General features: G+C 38.6%; 1 protein-coding gene across 1 annotated transcript; it reads right to left on the bottom strand.

The window, feature by feature from the left end:
- Positions 1–844: 844 nt before the first annotated feature.
- On the bottom strand, positions 845–22,008 carry LOC132154139 (dynein axonemal assembly factor 11-like). Its single transcript, XM_059562755.1, has 12 exons — positions 21,719–22,008; positions 21,373–21,540; positions 21,203–21,280; positions 19,405–19,577; positions 19,149–19,324; positions 18,581–18,754; positions 18,337–18,411; positions 17,415–17,477; positions 17,154–17,223; positions 16,696–16,791; positions 15,634–15,716; positions 845–1,279 (listed from the first exon to the last, which is right to left on the bottom strand). Exons 1-12 carry the CDS (start codon positions 21,726–21,728, stop codon positions 1,087–1,089), a joined length of 1,359 nt encoding a protein of 452 aa, XP_059418738.1. The 5' UTR covers positions 21,729–22,008; the 3' UTR covers positions 845–1,086.
- Between the last annotated feature and the right edge of the window lie 5,383 nt (positions 22,009–27,391).

The raw sequence follows: 27,391 nt of genomic DNA, 5'->3' as shown, positions 1-27,391 counted from the left end.
AGCGGCATTGAAGCTGTTTGTCACCTCAGAATGTTTACTAGCTAAAGACACAATCAGCGTTGGCAGTTTAATTTCCAAAAGAAACTCATTGGTATAAAAAGTTCAATGAGCTGGATGATCACAATATTGTATTTTGATGAGCTGCTTTATATCTGAATCATTTTTGTTGCATAATTAATGAATTTTGCAACATTGACACCTTATTGAACTGAAGTGAATCAACATTTAACTGACAGTGTTGCATTATGCTGAGCTGCTTATAGGTGAATTATACAATGAAAAATATAATAGAACTCTACGATAATGACACTATATTTTTGAGAGTTGCTTTACAGCAAAATTGGAATTTGTCTCATATTTGAAGAACCATTAAAACCTTAGATTTTTGGCATCTTAATATCACTGTGAAGCTTATTTGAAACAATACGTATTGCATCAAGCACTATAGAAATAAAGGTGACATTCTATGACCTGTTTTAGAAAGGCAAAATTATTTTAGACATACTTTTATTGCTATGACTACTACAAACAAATGATCATTTAAAATAGTAGGTCAGAGGCCAGAAACATCACAAGTTGGTTTTGATGGAAACATTTAAAAAAAAAAAAAAAAAAGAGTACATATATAGCAATACATTTTACACATATTACAATCATGAATAAAATAATTTCAGATGGATGGAGAAAATAATTTAAGCTGCACATCAAGATAAAAACAAAACAAAATAAAGCAAAACAAAACAGGCATTTCCATTGCGGACAGCTTTATTGATTATAATTGGAGCAATTTAGTGTTGTCCCTCCTTATATCAGACAGACACAACTGTACGTCAATAAACAAGTATCTGTGTGTGTGTGTGTGTGTGTTTGACAGAGAAAGAACACACTGAAAGTTAAGAATGCGTAGCAGTGAAATATTCAGCAAGCTTTAATGAGACTGAAAATTACTCATCTGCTTAACTGTATGTCTAATGAATAGAACTAAATATATCTCACACACACACTTCCACGAGCTCAGCAGAGAGTGTGGTTAGGCTTATGCTCTCTTGCTGTGTCATGTAATAGCATATTCTCTCTCTTTCTCGCTCAGATAAGTGGAGGCACTTCTGGATCATCCACGAAGTCCTTTGACACAGGCCTTTCCTCAACACCACAGCGCTGGTGAGGCTGCAATAGCTGCAGGGGCTTGTGGGAAGACTCCTTTCCTTTGGGAACAATGTTGGCCAGACTCCCAGCCAGACCGGGATCCACCTCCAGTAATTCACGCCCTGCCGCTGCCCTGCAGAGAGACAGATCTGACTGAGATTGCTGTTTTATTGCGTTTTAACAATTTATTAGTCTATAACTCTAGTCTAACTGTTCAGTCAGCACAATCTCTGCAAAAATCAAAGTCGGTTTCTCCCACCTACTCTTTGCTAAATCACATCCACCACAAAGACGCACACTATAAGACACATTTGACCCTTTCTGAATAATTGTCCTAGTTGTTACTGTGCTTGATTCGTCTGTGTACCTTATTATTTATTTATTTTTTTAAATATATTTTTATTGGAGGAAGAACAAAGTGATGTATCACATACAGAAAGGGTTAACAATGTTCCTTATTTTTACAATTTTTTACTTTCCCACAACCCACCCACTGAACATAGAAAATAAATAAATAAATAATAATAATAAAATATATAAATGTATAAAAATAAAATAAAATAAAAAACAAATAAAATCTATTTCGAAGTTCTTATATTACAAACAGTGAGAAAATAATTGACATCATTGTTAGCCCATTGTGTTGGATTGCGTTATCTGTTTCAATTTGCACAGGCCTTTTAATAACAATATTAGTTTTAGTTTGGGGGAAGAGTTACGTCCTTTTCAAAATATGAAATCATTGGAGTCCAAACTGAATAAAAACGTTTAGTGGATCCTCTAAGAGAATATTTAATTTTCTCCAATTTCAAAAACAGCATCACATCACTAAGCCAAAGTGAAACTAAAGGTGGTTTATTTGATTTCCAATCAAGTAATATTCTTCTCCGAGCCAAAAGACATGCAAAAGCACATGCGTCTTGACAATTTTTGGACATGACCACACCTTGTACAGGTACTCCAAAGACAGCCATCTCAAAACTAGGCCTGATATCATATGCCTCAGACAAAATTTTAAATATAGCTGTCCAGTAATCCAGCAGTCTGGCACAAGCCCAGAACATATGAGCAAGGTCTGCTTTAGCAGAGTGACAATGCTCACATGTATCATCTACATTTGCGAATATCTTGGACAGCCTAACCTTACTGTAATGAAGTCTGTGGAGGACCTTGAACTGGATTAAACCCAAGCGAGTACAGGAGGTTGTTCCATTCACTCTAAATAAAGCATTATTCCAGGTTTCCTTTGATATATCCACAGCCAAACCCTTTATCCATTCTGCCCGGATTTTGTCTAGATTCATATTTTTTATTGACATTAAAATATTATATACATTAGACATTATTCCCTTCAAATGTAAGGGGATGTTTAAAATTGTATCCAATCCTGTACTGGGAGGAATGGATGGATATGTGGGACAATGATTTTGTATTAGATGACGAACCTGAAAATATCTAAAAAGGTGTGATCTTGGCAGGTTATATTTTGAGGAGAGATTGGAAAAAGGGGCAAAAACACAGTCAATAAAAAGATCGCTAAATTTGACAAGACCTGATTGTTGCCACTGATTGAAGACTGAGTACAATTGAGCTGGAAGGAATATGTGATTCTTGCATATAGGGCTGGCTATGGAGAAGTCTTGAGAGTGTTTGCAACGACTGGGCATTGGGTATACAGTGAAATGCAAAGGGGCAATTTAGATAAAGCTAAAGCAGGAAGGGATTATGAAGTACAGGAGTTTGCCTCTGAAATACACCAAACATCTTTGGGGTTCTGAATCCAATACAGTACTTTTAAAATATTTGCAGCCCAGTAATAATACCTGAAATTAGGAAGCGCTAATCCGCCTTGAGATTTCTGTCTTTGGAGAAATTCCTTCCTAATCCTAGGTGTTTTACCACCCCATATAAATGATGAAATATGTCTGTCTAAGTTCTGAAAAAAGGATTTTGTTAAAAATATTGGAATGCATTGAAACAAGTACAAGAACCTTGGTAGAACGTTCATTTTTACACAATTAATTCTTCCTGCAAGAGAGAGAAATAACAAACTCCATTTTTTTAAGTCAAGTTTTAACTTGTCGATTAGGGGAACAAAGTTCTCTTTATAAAGGTTAGGGAATCCCTGTGTGATGTTTATCCCTAAATATCTAAAACCTGATAAAGACAACTGAAAAGGTATATCGATATTTGAAATATGGAGGCCCTTACTACTTATGGGGAAACAAAACCTTTTTGCAAAATTCAGTTTATAGCCTGAGAAAGTTCCAAATTGTTTCAATATTTTAACTATCTGTGGAATACCTAAGATCGGATCTGAAAGATACAACAGCATATCATCTGCATATAAGGATACTCTATGTTCTATGCCCCTACTGCTGATGCCAGTAAAATGTTGTGAGTGTCTTAATGCTATAGATAGGGGCTCCATGGCTAAAGTAAAAAGTAAAGGACTAAGAGGGCATCTTTGTCTTGTACCCCATGATAGGGGGAAATACTTTGAGCATAATCTATTTGTAATTACAGATGCTTTAGGGGAAAAGTATAATAACTTAATCAATGAGAGAAGAGATGTACCAAATCCAAATCTTTCCAGCACAAAGAATAAATATTTCCACTCCACCCTGTCAAACGCTTTTTCAGCATCTAACGAGATGACTACCTGAGGGACAGGGTCCTGAGAAAGTTTAGACGAGGGTATTACCCCTAATAATCTCCGGATATTACTAAAAGAATGTCGACCTCTGATAAAACCTGTTTGGTCTTTTGAAATCAAGTTCTCTATTACTGTATCTAAACGTAAAGCGAGGATTTTTGCCAAAATTTTTACATCTGAGTTTAAGAGAGAAATTGGCCTGTATGAGTTACATTTCAAAGGATCCTTTCCAGGTTTTAGTAAAAGTATAATGTTTGCTTCATTCAAGGTTTGTGGCAAGCTACCCTTTTCAAATGAATCCACAAACATATCAAGAAGAATAGGGGCTAATATATCAGCAAAATTTTTATAAAAGTCTATCGGATAGCCATCAGGACCAGGAGTTTTTTTGCTCTGCATTAATGTGACCGAGTTTAAAATTTCTTCTATTTGTATGGGCTGATCCAGATAAGTTTTCTGCACAGAATTGAGGATGGGTATATCTATATTGTCTAAAAATTCAAAAATTTCAGAGTTAGAATCAGGGCTTTCAGAAGTATACAAATTTGAGAAGTAGTTCTTAAAAATGTTATTAATTTCAATTGGATTAACTATTAAATCATTATTACTGTTACAAATTTGAGGTATAAGTTGAGAGGCGGCTTTAGATTTTAACTGGTGGGCTAGAAGTCGTCCTGCTTTTTCTCCATGCTCATATATATAACCTTTAGAACGTGATAGATGCCATTCAGTTTTATTTGTTGATAAAAGATTGTACTGAACTTGAAGGTTCAACCTTTCTTTGTAAAGTTCAGGTGAGGGAGATGTGGAATTAAGGTAATCTACCCTTCTTATAGAATCAATTAAGTCGTCCAGTTTTTGTTTACATTTTTTATTGAGAGTTGAAGTATATGAAATTATTTCTCCCCTAATAACTACTTTATGTGTCTCCCACAATATAGATGTTGTAGTAGATTCGGACCTGTTATGTAATAGGAAATTATCTATAGCTGTTGATACAAATGTACAAAATGCAGGATCCGATAACAAGGCCGTGTTTAGTCTCCACATAGGCCGTTCGTTATACCTCAAATTGCAATTAAGGTCTAATTGCAAGGGAGCATGGTCTAAATCCACAATAGGTAAATATTCGATTTGTCCAACAGAAGGGAGGAGGGATGTATCAATAAAGAAATAATCAATTCATGAATAGGAGTGATGAACATGTGAAAAATAGGAATATTCTCTGTTATGTGGGAACAGAAATAGCCCCCCCCCCCCCCCCCCCCCCACTTGATCCATGAATGTTGATAAGGCTTGAGCCATCTTCGAATGGGATACAGATTTGGGGTTAGAATGGTCAAGGGACGGATCCATTACACAGTTTATGTCACCACCAAAAATCATAAGATGGGTGTTTAGATCTGGCAATAATGAAACTAGCTTATTAATAAAACTCACATCATCCCAGTTAGGCGCATATACATTAACTAATATGACAGGAACATTATATAATATCCCAGAGACTACAACATATCTTCCCTGAGGATCTGCAATAGAAGCAGTAAATTGAATGCTTTTGTGCATCAAAATGGCAGTTCCCCTTGCCTTAGAGTTAAAGTTAAGAGTGGAAAACTTGCCCCACCCATGATTTCCTAATTCTGAGATGATCGACAATGCGTAAGTGGGTTTCCTGTAAATATATTATTTCAGATTTAATTTTTTTAAGTGTGCAAAAATTCTATCTCTTTTGATTGGGCTATTTAGGCCTTTGACATTCCAGCTAACACATCTAACTTTCAACCCCCCAGGAGATTTAGTTAAATCGGCCATATCAGGCATGGACAAATATACATTTGCATGTATACACAGATCAAAAACGGAATCGGCAACATACATTTTTTCTCACTATTCAATTTTTCTGAAATCATAACATAAAACAAAACTTTTCCAATACTTTTTGGACAAATGAAACTTAGAAACAATCCTCCCAACATTTTCCTAATGCTTGCTTCCCCAATTGAAACAAGCCGCAGAAACCTATTTAAATTGCATGGCTCTCGATTATCCAGTCTTAATCTCGATCTTCTTGAGAGACTCCAAACCACAATATTTACACGGAATACAGCATAGCGTCATTATTACGCATTGTACTAAATGAGCTTTAAGGCAATAAACAGAAACAAACATGCCATCTTTTCTTGAATTTTTAGATAACTTGCGATAAAAGAATAGATAGAAAGTCACCTTATTGCTTGAAGTACATTGTCTGTGCCATTTAACTTCCCAGACAATATTTTACCACCAGAGTTGGTTTTTAGTCTTGTGTAAGGATGCGTTGTTTGAAAAATGCCTCGGCAGCCTCAGGTAAATCAAAGGTGTGAGACGTGCAGGATTCAGAAGTTGAAACTTTATGCCTTTCTGATAGAGGGATTGTTTGACTTCTTTGAATCCGGCGCGTTTCCTCGCTAAAGCTGCGCTCGTATCCGGGTATAGCCGCAGTGACACTCCGTTGAATTTAGTATCATGTCGCCTGGCCCATTGAAGTGCCTTTTCCTTTTCCTGAAATCGGTGGAAGCAGACAATGAATGGTCTTGGGGATTGCCCTGTTCCAGGTTTGGGGCGAAGCGCGCGATGCGCTCTTTCAAGTTCAGGAGGTTTGTCAAACACGCTCTCCTTGGTATCTTTAAACAGCCCAGATATAAATCCGATGGGGTCTTTTCCATCCTCAGCGCCTTCCGGAATATTGATAATACGCAAGTTAGCCCTTCTGGATCTGTTCTCAAGATCGTCCATTTGGTCAAGAAGAGATGTATTCTGTGCTTTCAAGGATTTGATGGTCGCTTCCGCGGCGGCTAGCCTTTCAAAGTTTTCGCCGACCAGTACTTCAGTAGATGCAAGTCGGTGCTGAAACGAGCCAACTGTTTCGTGTAACGTGTCAAGGGAGGCCTGTAACGGCTTGATTGAATCTTGAATTAAGCTTGCCATGTCCTCTTTTAAACTGGCCCGCTGTTTTGCCAGTTCGGAGACTAGCTGACTCATCGACAAGTTATCCGTATTGTCTTTTTCAGGCATGTCTTTGTCGCTAGTAGTGGTGTCATTAGCCGCCATTACTGCTAGTTTACCCGCTAGAGTGGCGCCTGACCGTGTTGCTGGCGCGGTACTATGCTTCTTTTTAAAATTGCTGCTCATTTCGCTTTCTGAACTGTGTGTAGTTCTTATATGTTATATGGCAAAGCAATTAGATTAGAAAAAGAAGACGCATAAATATGTTTAAAAGGAGTGTGGTTGGGAGGTCCTCGCCTGTGCTGCTCTCTCTTACATCGCCAAACCGGAAGCCGTGTACCTTATTATTAAGGGAAAAAAAATTACTTAAGAGACTAATATGACTTTCATTATTTTGAGCAACACAAAGAAGATATTTTGAAGAATATTGGTAACCGAACAATGTTTTTTATGCTCACAAATTGAATTGTGGTTAATTTACATATATATATACACTCCAAGTTTCTGTTCATAATAATATTAGTGTGAATGTGTTAGCTATAGTTATGTTAAAATTATATAGGGAACCTTTGAATATTGTATTGGACAATGGGAGTACAGTGTGAGGTTAAGAACCATTGAACTAAACATTTAACCCCAAATGTGTAACTGCATGTCACGGTTGGTAAACTGTGATCTCAGGGTTTTGAACTTTGTGGGCGAAGTCTGTGTGTTATGCGTCAACACTGATTAGTTTGTGGGCGTCTCCGCTAATTGTGTTCGTGAGAGCGTTGTTTCATGTTTGTAACCTATGTTTGCTTTCTTGTGTGTTTCTGCGTTGAATTTCCGTGTCTCCCCGGAACCCCATCCACTCTATGCATATCACCACAAGCAACATCACTTACCTTTGGCTCGCTTCCCCACAGTTCCTGTGTCACTCTCTCCTGCTGTCAGCTCATCTCCGCCCTCCGGATACTTCACCCACCTGCACCATCCTGGACAGTGTATTCCTCTCAACTTCATCTTTGTGTCTCATTGTCGTCTTGTATCATTGTCTTCATTAAACTGTATTAAAACTCACACTTGCTTCCTGCCACTCCTTCACCTAGTCGTTACAGAACGCTCTCACCAAACATGGAAGCAGCGAGCATCACTTCACTTTCGGAATTTATCCATCACAGCATGAACAGTATGGATCAGCAGCAGGAGAGCATCGTGAACACCAGACGCGCAATCCAAGCGCTGGTGACACAAGTGTCCGAGCTCACCCAGCAGATCCATCAACTCGCCTCTCCCACTGCACCCACCGCACTGCCTGCGCCGCCGGTCCCCCGGGAGACCTCCCAGGACCACTTCCGGCCAGAGCCGCGACTTCTGGCGCCAGAGAGCTACTCCGGTGAGCCTAACTTTTGCAAGACTTTCCTTAACAAATGTTCCATGTATTTTGCATTGCAGCCCCGCACCTTCGCGATGGAAGAGTCCAAGGTTGTGTTTGCTCTTACCCTACTGTCTGGCAGGGCCGCCTTATGGGGGACGGCGGTGTGGGAGAATCGACATCCGTGTTGCACCTCGTTCCACGCACTCTCCGAAGAGATGAGACGAGTGTTCGATCGAGCCGCGGCCGGCAAGGAGGCCGCTCACCAGCTCTCGGACCTCCGACAAGGGAAATCGTCGGTGGCGGATTATTCCATCCAGTTCGGCACCCTGGCGGCCGCGTGCCAGTGGAACGGGGAGGCGCAGTGGGATCGATTCCTGCATGGGCTGGCCGACCGTGTTCAGAAGGAGATCTACCTCCTCGAGCTGCCCCCAACGCTCAACGGTCTCATCGACCTGGCACTCCGGGTAGACGCTCGGATTAATCGCCTGGGTAAACAAGCCAGTCCATCACGCCATTACGTCTCTCCGGAACGGGGCCACTTGAGTCGAGAGAACATGGTCGGTCCCATCTACGATCACGAACCCATGCAGGTGGGTAGAGCTCAGCTTTCCCAGAGGGAGAGAGAGGTCCCAAGGACTATGCTTGTATTGCGGTGGCTCGGAGCACTCCATCCATTCATGCCCGGTAAAAGAGCCAGCTGGGTAGTAAGTTTGAGGCTACTATCGGGTGGGATCTCTGCCGGGAAGTCCTCAACCACATCTTCAACTCTCCTTCCGGTAAAACTGCGGTGGGAGAACCACACTCACGACTGTCACGCCCTTCTGGACTCTGGGGCTGAAGGTAATTTCATTGACTCTCTCCTTGCACGTCACTTGAACCTTCCTGTCCTTCCTGTGTCTCATCCCATCCATGTCACCGCACTCATGGCCAGGAACTGCCACACGTTACTCACTACACTGAACCCATAACTCTGCTCACCACAGGCAACCACAGTGAAACCATATCCTTTTATCTCATGGACTCCCCTGTCGCTCCCATTGTTTTAGGTCACCCCTGGTTGATCAAACATAATCCAAGAGTGGATTGGGGTTCCAACACAGTCACTTTGTGGAGTGAAAGTTGTCATGAGTCTTGTCTGGTTTCTGCTTGTCCTGTTGTGCCTGTTTCTGTCTTTCAGAAGGAGACCATGGTGTTATCAAACGTGCCCGCAGAGTACTTGGACCTGAAGGAGGTGTTCAGTAAGTCCCGTGCTGCTTCTCTTCCTCCGCATCGTCCCTATGACTGTACTATAGACTTAGTTCCAGGTAAGTCTCCGCCTAAGGGCAAGCTTTACTCTCTTTCTATTCCGGAGAGGGAGGCCATGGAGAAATACATTTCTGATTCCTTGGCATCGAGGTTCATCCGCCCTTCCTCTTCTCCAGCGGGGGCGGGATTCTTTTTTTGTGGGTAAGAAGGATGGTTTTCTGCGACCTTGTATTGACTACTGAGAGCTGAACAACATCACGATAAAGAACACCTATCCGTTGCCGTTGATGTCTTCAGCTTTCGAGAGGTTACAGGGAGCAAAAGTATTCACAAAATTGGATTTACGAAATGCTTATCATTTGGTCCGCATCAGGAAGGGGGATGAATGGAAAACCGCCTTTAACACCCCTAGAGGGCACTTTGAATATTTGGTGATGCCGTTCGGGCTCTCCAACTCGCCAGGGGTTTTCCAAGCACTCGTTAATGACATGTTGAGAGACATGGTAGATCAGTTTATATATGTTTACCTGTATGACATACTGATTTTTTCTTCATCTCTCCAGGAACATGTGCAACACGTCAGACGAGTGCTCCAGAGATTACTCGAGAATGGGCTTTTTGTCAAGGCGGAGAAATGCATATTCAATGCACAGTCTGTCCCCTTCCTAGGGTATATTGTCTCGTCCGAGGGAATACGTATGGATCCTGACAAAGTTAAGGCTGTGATAGATTGGCCATCTCCAGATTCCCGTAAGGCCCTACAGCGGTTTCTGGGGTTCGCCAATTTTTATCGACGTTTTATTCGTAATTTCAGCCAACTAGTCTCACCTCTGACCGCCTTGACCTCCCCCAGTACTCCGTTCAGGTGGTCGGATGCATTTACCAACCTCAAGAGCCACTTCGTTTCGGCTCCCATCCTTGTAGCCCCTGATCCCACACGGCAGTTCGTGGTGGAGGTCGACGCATCAGAGGTGGGGGTAGGAGCAGTTCTTTCCCAAAGTGCTGCCTCGGACGATAAGATGCATCCCTGCGCGTTTTTCTCACATCGTTTATCTCCTACTGAACGCAATTATGACATTGGTAACAGAGAATTGTTGGCTGTCAAATTAGCTTTAGAGGAGTGGCGTCACTGGTTGGAAGGGTCAGGGGTAGCTTTCATTGTTTGGACCGATCACAAGAATTTAGAGTACATTAGAACTGCCAAAAGACTCAATTCCAGGCAGGCTTGGTGGGCACTTTTTTTTGGTCATTTTGATTTTACTCTGTCGTACCGCCCGGGTTCCAAAAATGTCAAACCCGATTCTTTGTCACGTCTTTTTGATACTCCCGCATGCCCGGTGACTCCCGAGTGTATTTTACCTGAGAAAATAGTCGTCTCAGCACTCGTATGGGAGGTCGAATCGAAGGTCAAGACGGCCTTAGAAGGGGTAACGCCTCCACCCGGATGCCCACCGAATCGTTTATTTGTGGCGGAGGTGTTACGGTCCGAAGTTATTCAGTGTGGCCACTGCTGTAACAGTGGGGCGGCAGTGGCTCAGTGGTTCATGTAGGTTGTCTACAAACCGGAAGGTTGGTGGTTCAATCCCCGGCTCCACCTGACCAAGTGTCGAGGTGTCCTTGAGCAAGACACCTAACCCCAGCTGCTCCCGACGAGCTGGATGGCGCCTTGAATGGCTGACACCGCAGTCGGTGTATGAATGAGTGTGTGAATGGGTGAATGTGAGGCAACTTGTAAAGCGCTTTGGATGGCCATGTGGTCTGTTGAAAGCGCTATATAAATGCAGTCCATTTACCATTTACCATCTGTAACGTTGCTTGTCATCCAGGGATAAGCCGAACAAAGGGTTTAGTTAAGCAACGATTCTGGTGGCCACTTATGGCTCGAGACGTCCACGATTTTGTTTTGGCTTGCTCAGTTTGCACCAGTGGTAAGTCATCTAACGGGCCTCCAGATGGGCTTCTTCAACCGCTGTCTGTCCCTTCAAGACCCTGGTCACATATCGCTCTAGATCTTGTTACCACCCTCCCGCCCCCTAATGGCATGACGGTCGTTTTGACCGTAGTGGACCGGTTCTCGAAGGCGGCAAAATCATTAGTCCGGTGACAGTCCGCCTCAAACTACCTCCAGCGTACAGAAGAATTCATCCCGCCTTCCATGTGTCCAAAATTAAACCAGTGTTTTATTCACGTATTAATCTGCCTACCCCGGTTCCCCCACCGCCGCATCTTGTAGATGGGGAACCGACTTATTCGGTGAATCGTATTCTGGACTCGAGACGGAGGGGACGAGGATTCCAGTACTTGGTGGACTGGGAAGGTTACGGTCCGGAGGAGAGGAGTTGGGTACCTGCTAGGAACATACTGGATCACTCCCTTATTGATGATTACAATCAGCAGGTAGGCCCTTCTGGGAACTCCAGGAGGCGTTCTTAGAGGGGGGGGGGGGGGTACTGTCACGGTTGGTAAACCGTGATCTCAGGGTTTTGCACTTTGTGGGTGAAGTCTGTGTGTTAAGCGTCAGCACTGATTAGTTTATGGGCATCTCCGCTAATTGACATCAGCAACAGCTGTCACTCATTACTCATGTTTGTGAGAGCGTTGTTTCATGTTTGTAACCTATGTATGCTTTTTGTGTGTTTCTGCGTTGGATGTCCGTGTCTCCCCGGAACCCCGTCCACTATACGCATATCACCACAAGCAACATCACTTACCTTCGGCTCGCTTCCCCGCAGTTCCTGTGTCACCCTCTCCTGCTGCCAACTCATCTCCACCCTCCGGATACTTCACCCACCTGCACCATCCTGGACAGTGTATTCCTCTCAGCTTCATCTTTGTGTCTCATCGTCGTCTTGCATCATTGTCTTCATTAAACTGTGTTAAAACTTGCACTTGCTTCCTGCCACTCCTTCAACCAGTCGTAACACTGCATTAAGCTGTCCTGAAAGTAACAGAGACTTCCAGAAACAGATGCTGATGGAACAGCAATGGTGACAGGAAGTAAACTGTTAACTGCCATAGAATGCAATCACTAAGCAAGACAGGATTATCAAAATTACAAAAAAGTCATTTAAGAAGAAAAGAAAAGGGCTGATTTGGCATTTAATGATCACTTACTGTGATCCAACCTCACACCATAAAACAATGTTACCTAATCTGTTACCTAAATAAGCTATTCTCCTATAGCAGACATTACAGTACAACATCACAAAGTAGTGTTGTCAAAAGACCCGGTACTTCGGTACCAAGTCGGTACTAAAAATTTTTAAATGTGACGGTACCAGGTTTCTTTAAGTACCGGTAGTACCGAAGACCCGTTCAAACCCGGTTCAGCGCTATGATTTCCGCGAAGCAGAAAATGAGGACGGAATCTCAAAATCCAGTCATGAAAATGAAACTTACATTTTAATATGGACAGTCATAGAATTTGTCAAAGTTAGCATAAATTAATCAAATCAAATCTCCATATGGACCAGTATCTGTAAATGTTAAGCCGCAAAAGTTGTTTGAAATATGAATCCGTGTTCTGCGCGTCTCTGTGTGAATTAATGAATGACAGAGACGTGCGGGTTTGTTTACTACATAGACTGAAGCGCATGACGCTTGCATTAATTTCAGCATCTGAGCTTCAGAGTTCTCTCTCCATCAAGCGATCTTTTCAGTTTCTCACACATGCAAAAGGGAGAGAGAGCGAGAGTCTTACCACGCTGAATCGACACGCTATATGTAAACTATTCTTTATTGTCTTTTCCTGTAATGGAGTTCATTTAGAATTATTCATATTCATTTTTGAACAAGTAGAAGACATACCGGTTTCTCCGGTAGTGGGCGGAGCTAATGCGCAAATGGCAATTTCATTGGCTGGCGCTGATTTAGTACCGTCCCTGTTTTGATTTCAGCAAATCAGTTTGACCGAACGCAGACAACGTGATTAATATTCATGAACCCAGCAGCTCATCAATTCATAGTGCATTAGATATACATTAGTATGATAGTAGAATTAGTAGTAGTATTATCTTTTAATAATAATTAATATGATCCATTACTATTTTTTTTTACAGAAACCATTAATGACAAAAAATATCTTAAGCATCACCACCAGTTTTAAGTTCAGTTAAAATGACAAATATGCATTCATTAGGCCTAAAAGTTAATTTTTACATAAAGGCATTGTGCTAGAAATATTACTATTATTTAGTAAAATGTATGTGATACTGCTACTACTGTTGAAAAAATGTATAAAACTTTATTTTTTAAAGAAATAAATCACAATATTTCTTACATGTTTTAATTTTAATAGAAAATTTTAATAGAATTTTTAATAGAAATTTTTAATAGAAAATTTACCAGAAATAAAATGTTTAAATTTCATAAATTAAAAGACAAATTAAATTTGGGTGAAACTTGTTTACTGTTTTTCATAATTATATAACTTGTAGAAAAACTTTAAACACAATTGTAAATAAGTATAAAGAATGGCATTGGTTTTATTTTTAGTGCTAAAAAGTTTTTTTTTTAATTAGTATATTTTTGTGTTTTGCTTTGGTACCGAAATTGGTACCGAGAACCGTGGATTTTCACTGGTATCGGTACCGAATACTGAAATTTTGGTACCGTGACAACACTATCACAAAGTAGTGGCTAATCACATATGCACCCTAATTAATTAATTTAATGGATCATTATGGATCGGCTGTGCAGATTAAGAAAGCAAAAATGAACGGAAACCATGTTTGTTCATTACTTGACAAGCACTAAGCAGTGAGGCAAGCTGATAAATGTCCATTAATACACTACTGTTCCCCACCATCATCATGTTGTACCACAGGCCTCTCCAACAGAACAGTGCTGCAGCTTTCTGCCTCTTACATAGAAACACAAATCCCAGTATGATGGCCAGCCCCATCCATCATGATAGCAGATACATCAGTCCTGACAGCCTGAAGACTCACACCAAAAGGTTTGTGACTTCAACAAACAGCAGGGCTTTATTTTTGCTAGGACAGTAGTCTAACAATCTCTGATGAGCTCTTTGACCACACAATATCACTAATAATACATAGCATATATTTATAGTACAGTATAAGAGTCACTCTTTTTTATCTCTGCTTCTGTTTCTCGCATGCTTTAAGAATGAATCACTAAAAATGTAATTAGTGTGGTAGCTGAAACCTGATTGGACTCTGAATTACTGATAGCGTGCAATTATATTGTACTTTCCGAGCAAATCAGCGGGTACATTATCACACACACACAGATGATTTACAGAAAGTGCAATGATTTCCTCAGGGGCAGGTACACAAACACAGGTACGTTAGAGTGTGTGTGTGTGTGTGTGTGTGTGTGTGTGTGTCTGTGTGTTACCTGAGGGTCTCAGTAAATAACATAAAAGCAAGAGCATCTGACCTCCAAGCATGTCAGGAGTAATCAAGTTAAGATGATGTCATCCATCAGGATGAAGTCAGGGCAGAAGAGTGCGTGTTTGTGAGCGAAATAAAAGTAACTGGTCTATTTGCATCTTATTTGCATTTTTATTAGGTCTTTAATGTTATACCCCAGTGTTCACTTACTATGCTGATAAACCGGCTGAAGGACACACACAGACACAAGGTCCCAAGATGGAATAAATCCTTAGAGTCAAAAATCTAATTCCACAGTCACAACGGGTTAATACAAACATGCATTAAGACCCATTAGAGGTGCCTGCACACACACAAGGGATATTGTACAGTGTGAAAGTGACTGCACAAGACCTCCCGCTGTAAACTGCAGAGAAAACGAGAGAAGGGGAGAGAGGACTATAAAGAGAGATCAATTATAAAGCAGATAAGTGTGTATGTGTATATATATTGCAATTTAGTAATTTAGTAAAATTAGCTCCAAAGCCACTTCCCTAATTAGAAGTTCAGCGTCCCTGGAGCGACCTGCAGTTGAGTGTTTTACTCAAGGTCGCAACTTTGATTATTGTCATCTTAAATGGTTAGTTCACCCAGAAATTAAAATACTGTCACCCTCTCACTCACCCTCATGCCATTTGAATGCCAGATTTTTCTTTTTTTTCTTGGAATACAAAAGGTATGTAGCAGAATTCTGTTTTAGGATTTGTATATTTGATGAGTTGATAAAAACTATCCCAGACCAAGGCCACTTTTTTGTTGTCTGGTGTGGTATCAAAACCACGATCACACTATTAAGACAAGAACACACACGTCCACATAGACATGCAGATGAACTGCTACTGAATTACCTGGTCGCTTTCTTGATATTTTGCTTACTGGTGACACTGCTTGGCCTGGCAATGGGTTTCTTTGGTTTTATCTCTCCATGTGCCTAGAACAAAAAATATTTAAAAAAAATATACCAGAATGGGTTTTAAGAAGAGGTTTTATACAGTCTAGATATGCATACAAAAAGTTATCCTCAAAAAAACTTGCAAATTAACTGATCATTCAACTACACTTTCTGAAAGCTGTTAGCCAGCATGTTAATACATCAGTTTGTTACTGTAGATTTCCATTCCAGTTTCACTACACTTGGTAACTGACTATGAACAATGTTTTTGAGATATTAGGTTAAAAACTGCAAAAAAAAATAAAAACTCTAAAGTTTGGAGACAGTAAGATATATCGTTTTTTTATTTATATGTTGTTGTTGTAATTTTTTTAAAGAATTTAATACTTTTATTCAGCAAGGATACATTCAATTAAAAAAACAAATTACATAAATTAAATATATTGAAATATTAAATATATTAAAACAGAAGGCAGTTATAATAATATTTCACAGTATTACTATTTTAGTGTATTTTTGATCAAATGTAGCCATGGTGAGCATGAAAGACTTTAATCAATAAAATAAAATAAAAAATCTTACCCACATCAAACTTTTGAACAGTAGCTTACATAAAAGTAAAGGAAAAAAAGTGTTGAAAATCCCCACCATTTCTTTCACATTTAGCATAATTTTCAATCATATTTTTCACTTCAGTATACTTGTACAATATTTTGTTCATGTACAAGTTTCATTGCAGCATTATTAATATAAGATCACAAAAGCCTATACATAAAAAAATTCAAATAAATGAAAAAATAGTTTTAGATGAAGCACAGAATGTTAGACTGCAGGGCACGTCACCTTTCAGAAAGTACTTCACATCAGTTAACTACATTATGGCAAAGTTCTGGGATTATATTGAAGGGAATGATTTTAACAGATATTCTCTTTGGTAAGGTTGGGCTGGGATGGAAACTATGTTCAAAGACATCAGGAGGGTGTTTGAAAGGTGTGTTTCAGGTGTAGTGAGCTGTACCAGAGGGAGGATGAGGAGCAGGTGGCCGGTGGTTTGGGATCTCTGTGCTGTGCTGCTGTCAGGCTTCACTTCTGCAGGCAAAACCAGCTGGAACACCTGCACACACACACACACACACACACACACACACACACCAAACACACACTTTTATTTATGTGGGCTTTCAAGCACTTGTCACTGTAAAAGTGATCTACTACAGTATCACCAGTCATAAACTCATATACATCAATACCGAGATCATTCGCACACAAACACACACACACACACACACGCACAAACATCTGTGGTGTTGTGAAGTCAGAACCGTTACTTGTGTTGGTCTGCGGCAGATTTGTGAGGAAATCAAGCAGCATATAGAGTGTAGATTTACTGCTGGGTAATCAGCTTTAAAGGTCAAACTCATCAGATGAGAGAGAGAAAGAGATGGAAAGAGAGAGACAGAGAGATGTATAGTATACCTTTCCTTTGACGGACACTCTCACGTATGTTGGCTGAACATCCACATCCAGCAGTGAGGTGTCCATATGCCTATAGCACAGAAGAGACCAATGTGAGAGTGGATGTGTTAGAAGAAAAGTTACTAAATGACAGCCAAATACACTCAAAGTTTACTCAAAGAAAGAAAGGAAGTACAATGTTATATCATGACTTTATCATTTTGTGCTGATCGTTGTGCAGGACAAAAGCCAGCTGGAGTGAGTGAATGAGTGTGTCTCTACCTGTAAACATGTATTTCCAAATATATGTAGTTGTTCTCATCCTCAGTGAGACTGAAGTCCAACCTTGGAGGAAGAGATCACATGAAATAAATATTATAAGTAATGTATGTGAGCTCATGTGTATCTTTAGTTGGAGTGAGGCACTGTTGATGCATGATATTTACTGTATCTCTCCTGTGTCCTAGTTTAGCCATCTTACCTGATGTTGATTTCCTGTTTCTCACTATAAATAGACTCAAGTTATCACTTGGGCTTTTATGTCTTGTTAGCCCTAGTCTCATTTAGCCAGACTTTTGGCTGTTGGCATAAATTCTGGTCCACTTTCCACATTATTCTGCCCAATCTCTCAGAAAAAAGGTACAGGTGTCACTGGGGTGGTACAAAAGGTATGAATATGTTCACTTTAGGTACTAACATGTACTCTTAAAGTAAACTAATATGTACCTTAATGGTACTAAGATGTACCATTCAGGGATAAATGGGGTACAGACATATACCTTCTAATTTCTGTATCGTAGAGTACTGCTCCAGTGACAGTGTTGTACCTTTTTTGGATAAGTCCATTTGTTTGCTTTGCCTCACTGAATTTTATCCTCATACCTGTTTTTGGACATATGCATTTTGGATATATTTGCAGTTTTCCATTTTTCCTTCTGGATTGTGGATTCTGGGCTTGTCACTTTAAAATGGTGAGAGCTGGCTTTAGTCTGACTGACTGCTACACAATTTATTGTAGACGGGGTCTGTCCACCACAACACAAAATCATGTTCATAAGGGACGGAAATGTGTCTTAGAATTTGTGAATTTGTTTGAGAAAATAAGCAGCAAGCAAAAGAAAATGTTTTAGTCCTTGGCTAGAATAATCTGCAAAATGGACCGGACTGACAGTAGTAGTGTGTTTGTGTGTTTTTGTGTGTGTACTTGGGCTCATTGACATTCAGCACTCGTCCATCTGCAGTAATCAGACTTCTAGTGGTTTTGGTTTTAGGCTTCTCTCTGTAGAAACACAGAATTGACTGCATTACGAAACATTGCTTATAGGAAAAACATGTAAAAGCTTAATGTCTTTCTCTTCTTTATCTCATAGAAATGGGCATCACAGTGATATTTAGATGTAGATACCACAACAGTGATTTCAGTCCTCTTTTTCTTAGTAAGCAAGTACCTCTCTTTCTCTTTGGCCCTCCTCTTGTCCTCCAGATGGCGATGGGCCTCTAGTCTGGATTCTGGTGTGAATGAGCATGGCTTTTCCCAAAACTCCTTCTCTTTATCCTCAGTGGAAACCTTGGAGCTTGTTCCTGGATTCTGATGGGTCCCATTTTGGTTTTCAGACAGCAAACTGTTTAAAATAATCATCACGGTTAAGGCTCATCAAAGTTAGAAATTCACAGTTCTGGCTCAAAGCAGATAATTATATTTTTTTACGCAAAACACCATAGTATGTTCATATTCAAATTTCTTCAAAATAACTTATATTATGAGGAATTTTCTGTGAATGTAGCTTTTCAAGAACCTTAAAGAAGCTTTTCAAAAGAAAGTTTTGGGGTGAATCAGTGTACAACCTGTGTGTACTTTCTACTGTGTGAATTATACAGACTTCAATCATTTTACTTTAATTTCTAAAAAGGTAAATATCAGGGTACAATCTGTTAAAGTTTATCTAATACAAACCAAATTGTCTTTTAGCTCTCCTAATTCAGTTATTCAAAGTCCGCTACCTTACAGACACTCACTGGTTTATATGAGGATCGTCCTGCTTTTCTGTTGTCTCTTTCAAACCACTCTTTTTCTGTTCCTCTCTTTTCTCTAAATACTCTGCCTCCTGCTCAAAAACAAGTCTCCTCACTGCATCCAGTTCCTGCAGGGCCTGAATACGCTCACCTCGTCTGATTTCTTTCCCATCCAACCACTGCAAAGCACAAAAGACAGTCATTCATAAATAGCGCAAAGCTTAAAATGTCTCTGTATATGTCTGTCTCAGTGCAGTACCTGTAGTTGCGGCAGACATGCCACCACATATTGTCTGTATCCGTGAAATTCAGTACAGGGGTTTCCCACCAGGTAGAGTTCTCTGAGAAGAACGTTCTGCTTCAGAGACTCCACACTGCTCAGCTTACCCACAAAATTCACCGTCAGGTCTAGTTTCTGTAAACTCTCACAGCCTACAAACAAATGCACCCATATAGTAGTTACATGCATACATATGAACTGATTGACACAAAAATCAAGCCTAAATAGAGCTGTATATATGCATATAAACAGTATATATGCAACAAAATACACCACACTCTTCAAGCTGTTAATTTTCAAATGATGAACACATATACTGTTAAAATTAAGCATTTGAACATGTTCCGGCTGTCAGAATTGGATATGCATAATTCATATGATAAACTACACTTGTGGTTGCTCTGCTAGGACACTCAATGTTGGGACTAGTTGGTTAAAAGTAAATTAAATGGTTCTAATTTTTTTTCTCATTATTTCTGAGTAAGTTCATATAATAGTTAAAATCATATATAAAAAAAATAATAGTAATAAAATAAATAAAAAAGATTTTTGTTACTTGACATAAAATAAATGTTAACTTAAATAAAATATAACAAAACAAACAAAAAAAATTGCCAAGGAAACAACTCTCATTTTCATTTAATTTGATGTACTAAAATAACTGAAACAAAAATTACTAAAAACAACATAGACATGTTTTTAAAAAACAAATGCACAAAAATCTAAAAAAATTTAAATTGATGCTAAAAATTACCAAATTCAGAGGGTAAATAATAATAATAATTATATATATATATATATTTCTTCTGTTCATCAAGCCTGCATTTATTTGATCAAAAATACAGAAAAAAACAGTAATATTGTAAAATATTATTACATCTTAAAATAATAGTTTTCTATTTGAATATACTTAAAAAAATTATAATTTATTCCTGTGATGCAAAGCTGAATTTTCAGCATCATTACTCCAGCCTTCAGTGTCACATGTAACATCCAGTCTATCACATGATCATTTAGAAATCATTCTAATATTCTGATTTATTATGAGTGTTGGAAACAGTTCTGCTGTCTAATATATTTGATGAATAAAAGGATAAAAAGAACTGCATTTATTAAAAAAAAAAAAATTCTAATAATATATATTCTAATAATATATTTTCTTTACTATCCCTTTTTATCATTTTAACACATCCTTGCTGAATAAAAGTATTGATTTTATTTTAAAAAAAGAAAGAAAATTACTGACCCCAAATTACTGACCGGTAGTGTATATAGTTATTACAAAATATTTATATTTTAAAAACATAGCTTTTCTTTTTTTCTTTTTTTTACTTTTTATTCATCAAAGTATCCTAAAAAAGTATCACATGTTCTGAAAAAATATTAAGCAGCAGAACTGTTTCCAACTTTGATAATGAATCATCATATTAAAATAATTTCTAAAGTATCATGTGATAATGATCCTAAAAATTCAGCTTTGCATCACAGAAATAAATGATAATTTAAAGTATAATAAATTTAAAAACAATAATTTTAAATTGTAATAATATATCACAAAATTTACATTTTTTCTGTATTTTAGATCAAATAAATGCAGGCTTGATGAGCAGAAGAAACTTCTTTCAAAAACATTAAAAATAGTAATATTTCCAAACTTTTGGTCTGAATATATATATATATTATATATATATATATTATATATAGTTATACATATATAAGTTATATATATATATATATATATATAACTTATATATGTATAACTATTTATGAAAGTCACCTTCTAAATTCTCGATGACTTCTATGTTGTTCAGTGCAAGATTTAGATACTCCAGCTTCTTTAGTCTGCTCACATTTTCTGCATAAACAAAGTTGAAAGCATATAGCCATGCATTTAGTTGTTGTGTTTCTACTGATATGTAGCCTACAGGAAAATTTGCCTAACGTTACCTATCTTTGGGATGAGGTTGTTCTGTAAGTAGAGGATTTTGAGGTCTCTGCACCATTTGTCGATAAGCTCGATCCTCTCGATGTCCTGCTGATGGAGGGAAACCTCCTCCAGGGAGAAGATCTCCCCATTATTGTGCTCTGCTCTGCGGCGGATCAGATCCTCGCTGACTGATCAGAAAGCGAATAAAGACAGGATTAGTTTACCAACCGCTAAACCGCAAGAAAAAGGAAAAAAAATAGTAACTTTATTTGGGAAGAATCCTTTGTTTAAAGAGGCATATAATACAATAACTATTTTATTATAGGAATAAATAAAAATTGTCTTTGTTAATAATAAAGCACTTACTGCGGACCATGACTTGCTCGCGCAAGTGTGTTATACGTTGCTATAGAAACGGGTACGCTAGTGCAGTCCGAAGCTCGTGCTTGTGTTTCCAGGCATATCCTTTGAAACGTTCCAGTCGAGCAAATCGCCAGAATCAGAAAATCATTCAGTATTTATCGCGACAATAACAATCCTAATCTTCACTAGCACTGTGTAATCTCGACACACGACTGAACAACAAGTTTATTGAACATTTTTATCAACAAAACGCTCCAGTTGCTCAGTTTATATTCACGTAGCATCTCAGCCACCTAGCGGGCAGGTGAACAATAACAGTCAAAGAAATGTATTGATTTTGGAGATGCTGTGTCGTGAAGGATGTAACAACATTCTTCTGTAATGGGAGAACTAAGTGTTTTAGACATATTTTTAAATTACATAATTTTTCAGAATTGGTTGTCAATTCCAATTGTTTCAGAACCTTTTTATCTCTCTGCAGAAATGCAGTTTCACTTTCATTTGAGTAATGGATTTTTCAACATCATCAAAAGAGAGAAGAGAACTGATGCTGGGTGATTTTGTAGATCTAGGAGGAACAGAGAAAGACTGGAAACTACACAGACACAAAGACACAAAATACCAGTTAAAGACACAGAAATATTTGATAGAAGCACAATCTCTGTACAACATACTCTTCCCTTCATGAAGATCACTCTCCTGTTTGTCAGATCTCTGTTACCTGGAAGAAATGGATGTGATTGTCTGTGTGTGAAAGCTGGTCCAGCTCAGCGTCTCTCCTCCTCAGATCTTCAATCTCCTGCTCCAGTTGCTCCAGTTGTCCTTCAGCTTGGCTCACTTCAGCCTTTTCCTGATCTCTGATCAGCTGTGTCACCTCAGAGCAGCTTCTCTCAATGGAGCGGATCAGCTCAGTAAAGATCCTCTCACTGTCCTCCACTGCTGTCTGTGCAGAGCGCTGTCAGGACACACAGAGAGAGAAGCATCAGAATCAGTCCATTCACTCAGCTCTTCCTGCTACCTATAATAGTCAGTAAGAAAACAAACAGACAGAAATCAGTTTGGAGAAGATCGACAGCAGTTCAGACTATGAAAAGACAATGCAGAAAAGCCGAGCGGGTGTGGAGGAAGACGAAACTTGAAATTCACTATAGCATCTATAAAGACAGCCTTCATGCATTTAATGTGAAACTAGCCACAGCTAGACAGAATTTCTTCTCAAACCTTATAAACAGTAACAGTATAAACAGTAACTTAAATAACACTCGTACTCTTTTTGCCACTGTTGAGATACTGACAAACCCCCCAAGTCAGATTCCATATGAAATGCTTTCAGACAGCAAATGCAATGAGTTTGCTTCCTTCTTTTCTGAGAAGATCATCAATATCAGGAAGGCGATTAGCACATCCTCAAGTAATGCAGAGGTCAGACAGATTTGGCCACAATATCAAAAAGATACTATGTCTATTTTTGAAACAATTGATAGCAAAATTCTGGAAGACATGCAGCAACTAAAATCGTCAACCTGCTGTCTTGACACACTTCCCACATCTTTTTTCAAAAGTGTGCTTAACTGCTTAGAAGCAGATCTCTTAGAAGTGGTAAATGCCTCACTTCTTTCTGGGACATTTCCAAACTCCCTAGAAACTGCAGTTGTTAAGCCTCTCCTGAAAAAGAGCAATCTTGATAACACCATTTTGAGCAATTTTAGACCAATATCTAATCTTCCTTTTATAGGCAAAATTATAGAAAAGGTAGTTTTTAATAAGCTGAACAAATACTTAAACTCAAATGGATACCTGGACAATTTTCAATCTGGTTTCCGACCTCATCACAGCACAGAGACAGCACTCATTAAGATAATAAATGATATTCGCTTAAATTGTGACTCTGGCAAAATATCGGTGCTGGTATTGCTAGATCTCAGTGCTGCGTTTGACACTGTCGATCATAACATACTACTAGAGAGACTGGAAAACTGGGTCGGGCTTTCTGGGATGGTACTCAAATGGTTCAGGTCATACTTAGAAGGGAGAGGCTATTATGTGAGTATAGGGGAGCATAAGTCTAAGTGGACGTCCATGACATGCGGAGTCCCACAAGGCTCAATTCTTGCACCGCTCTTGTTTAGCCTGTATATGCTTCCACTAAGTCAAATAATGAGAAAGAACCAAATTGCCTATCACAGCTATGCTGATGATACCCAGAGTTACCTAGCCTTATCTCCAAATGGCTACAGCCCAATTGACTCCCTCTGCCAATGCATTGATGAAATTAATAGTTGGATGTGCCAGAACTATCTTCAGTTAAATAAAGAAAAAACTGAAGTCATTGCATTTGGAAACAAAGATGAAGTTTTCAAGGTGAATGCATACCTTGACTCTAGGGGTCAAACAACTAAAAATCAAGTCAGGAATCTTGGTTTGATTCTGGAGACAGACCGTTTCAATAGTTATGTCAAAGCAGTAACTAAATCAGCATACTATCATTTAAAAAACATTGCAAGAATTAGATGTTTTGTTTCCAGTCAAGACTTGGAGAAACTTGTTCATGCCTTTATCACCAGCAGGGTGGACTATTGTAATGGGCTCCTCACCGGCCTTCCCAAAAAGACCATTAGACAGCTACAGCTCATCCAGAACGCTGCTGCCAGGATTCTGACTAGAACCAGAACATCTGAGCATATCACACCAGTCCTCAGGTCCTTACACTGGCTTCCAGTTACATTTAGGATTGATTTTAAAGTACTTTTACTCGTATATAAGTCACTAAATGACCTAGGACCGAAATATATTGCAGATATGTTCACTGAATATAAACCTAACAGAGCACTCAGATCACTAGGATCGGGTTCACACAAAACTAGGGGAGTCCGCCTTTAGTTACTATGCCGCCCGCAGTTGGAATCAGCTTCCAGAAGAGATCAGATGTGCTAAAACACTAGTCACATTTAAATCTAGACTCAAAACCCATCTGTTTAACTGTGCATTTATTGAATGAGCACTGTGCAATGTCCGAACTGATTGCACTATATTTTCACTGGTTTTTTATTTGACTATTTTTTTATGTAAAATAATTTTCTAACTGTTTTTAAATTCATTTTAAGTAAAAGTTTTAATCGTTTTAAAATTGCTTGTTTTATTTTTGTTATTATTTTTCTTCATGATTATTTTACTTTCTTTTATGTAAAGCACTTTCAATTACCATTGTGTACGAAATGTGCTATATAAATAAACTTGCCTTGCCTTACCTCACACAGTCTGTTCCCCACAGTGGACTTCAGTGGGACTGAAAGAGTCACTGACTGACTGGAAGAGAGTCCTAACGGAGTCTGAAACAGCTCTTCAGCAGCCAGCAGCTGTTCTTCTGCTCAAAACTCACCTTGTGAGACTCTACAGACTTTCTCAGCCTCTGAATATCCTCCTTTCTTTTCTTGAATTTTTTGGTGGAATTTTCTCTGGGTTTCATCCTAATTACAGCTGTCCTTATGTTAGACTGCCATGTAAAGAATAATTACAAAGTAAAACAAATATTATGATAAACTAAATGATAACATAATAAGAACTAGTTAGTCATCTTTGACTATGTATATAACCATAAATATTTTTATTTAGTACAAGTACTAGCAGTGTCTTTCAGTTCATACCTGTTTCTCTGTCCACTCAGCTACAGCAGATACAGTCTTGTGGTTTTTGTGCAAATCAATTGTACACAGATAACACAGTGCTGGTCAGTATGACAAAAAAATTCCAGCGGTTTATCATGTAGAGGACAGATAATCTCCTGTAGTCGACCAGTGGCGTCCATCACTTTATGACGCTTTCCAGAGTGAAATTCTTCATTGAAATCCCGTTTAAAATGATTTTGACAAAAAGATTCTAAATTTGTCAGACACGATTTGATGGCTTTGTTTTTGTCCTCAGTACAGATGTCACACTCCACATCTCCAGATCCAGAGTAACACTGAGCAGGACGAGCAGCTTGGAGTTTTGTCTTCTTGAGTTTCTCCAGCACTTCAGCCAGCCATAGTGTTTTTACCTAAAACAGGTCTTGGGGTGAAGGTCTGTCTGCACTGAGGGCAGCTGTAGACTCCCTTCTGATCATCCTGATCCCAGCAGTCTGTAATACAGCTCATACAGTAACTGTGTCCACAGGGTATAGTCACTGGATCCTTCAGTAGATCCAGACAGATTGGACACACAAACTGCACATACAGGTGTGCCATTAAGACAATAAAAAGTTAAAAAATATAGGACAGCCTCAAATACAGACTCAATATAAGCCTTGTGTAAGAATGTAAAGCTACAGTGAGCCAGTAGAGGGCACTGTCTCAGATACTATCAACACATCCCTCTCATTGTCCAAAATGCTTACCATTCTTTAGGGTCACAGCCAATATCAACACATGAAACCAAATCCATCAGTGTCCGTCCATCAGAAGAGGCAAGGAAGGCTTTGAGTTTTATTTTATTTTAACCTGTTTTAACTGATTTACCCATTAATGTGCATAATTCAGATCTGTTGTGTTGGTGATTAGTGAGATTGCTGCAGCATTGATTATCAAGATTATTTAAATAGGCCTATATCAGGGGAATATAATTTGTGTAAATGAGCATAATTATTAGCAAATATATGAAAATCAAACTTGCTGGAATATGTTATTAGTTAAATGATAAATATTATTGTACACATCAGCCTCAGCAAAAAAAAAAAAAAAAAAAAAAATATTCAAGGACCACTGCACTACCACTGCATTATTTAAAAAATATACACTAGAATCTAAATTTTGGTCAACACAACCACACATTGAACCTGTCAGACACGATTTACTCACTCTGGTGTTGTTCCAAACCAATGTGACTGACTTTCTTCTAGCTACAAAAAATACTTTCTTTTTTTCTGGACAGATATCTGGGTTATAGGGAATGTCATGCTCCAAAACAACAAAAATACTGTAAAAGTGGACCTCATTATTCACTTATAAAATTTGTTAAATTTAAAGACAGGAGAGTTGCTGTAACAAAGAAAATGTTACTGGGATTCTCTTTCCCATAAAGCTTGGTGTTAGCAACATGGATTTGATTGATTCATTTGAACATGAGAAAGATATTAACCGATTAAACTACTTTATTACTTAAATCAAGCAGTTTCATTTCAAAGAGGAATTATTAAACACTCATTTAACAGTAAGTTGTTACAAGGGTCTCTCTCTAGTTCAAATGTTACACTAAACAATAAGTAAATATTTAATGTTTTTTCATACTGCAAAAAACAAAAAGGAAGAAGAAAATCACCCCAAAAATATAGACAAGAATGAGAGACTTGAGATAGTTGCCCTGGCAGGGATGTTTATTGGGTGAACTGTACCCAGTGTTACAGAGATTTTGTAGTAAAATAGAATACATCAGCAGAAACACATAATCACAATGTGAAAATAAACAAAATACAGGGAGGTTTTATGACTCCTAATTAAATCTAGTCAAGCAAAATATATATATCTGTATTGTATTATATATTGTCCAAGCCAATTTTAGTATTTATTTTTATTTTTATACTCACCAGTCATTGTTAGATCATATAAGATATTTTTCAGTAAGCTTTTTTTAATGAGATGATCAGTGTTGATTTGTTTATTAGAAAGTAAAAGACTTATCCAAGTATCCAAGTTGAGACATTAT

Source organism: Carassius carassius, chromosome 12, assembly GCF_963082965.1.
Source record: "Carassius carassius chromosome 12, fCarCar2.1, whole genome shotgun sequence".
Classification (NCBI taxonomy): Eukaryota; Metazoa; Chordata; class Actinopteri; order Cypriniformes; family Cyprinidae; genus Carassius; species Carassius carassius.
The sequence above is the reverse complement of the archived record's forward strand: the minus strand, read 5'-3'. Positions and strand labels throughout refer to the sequence as shown.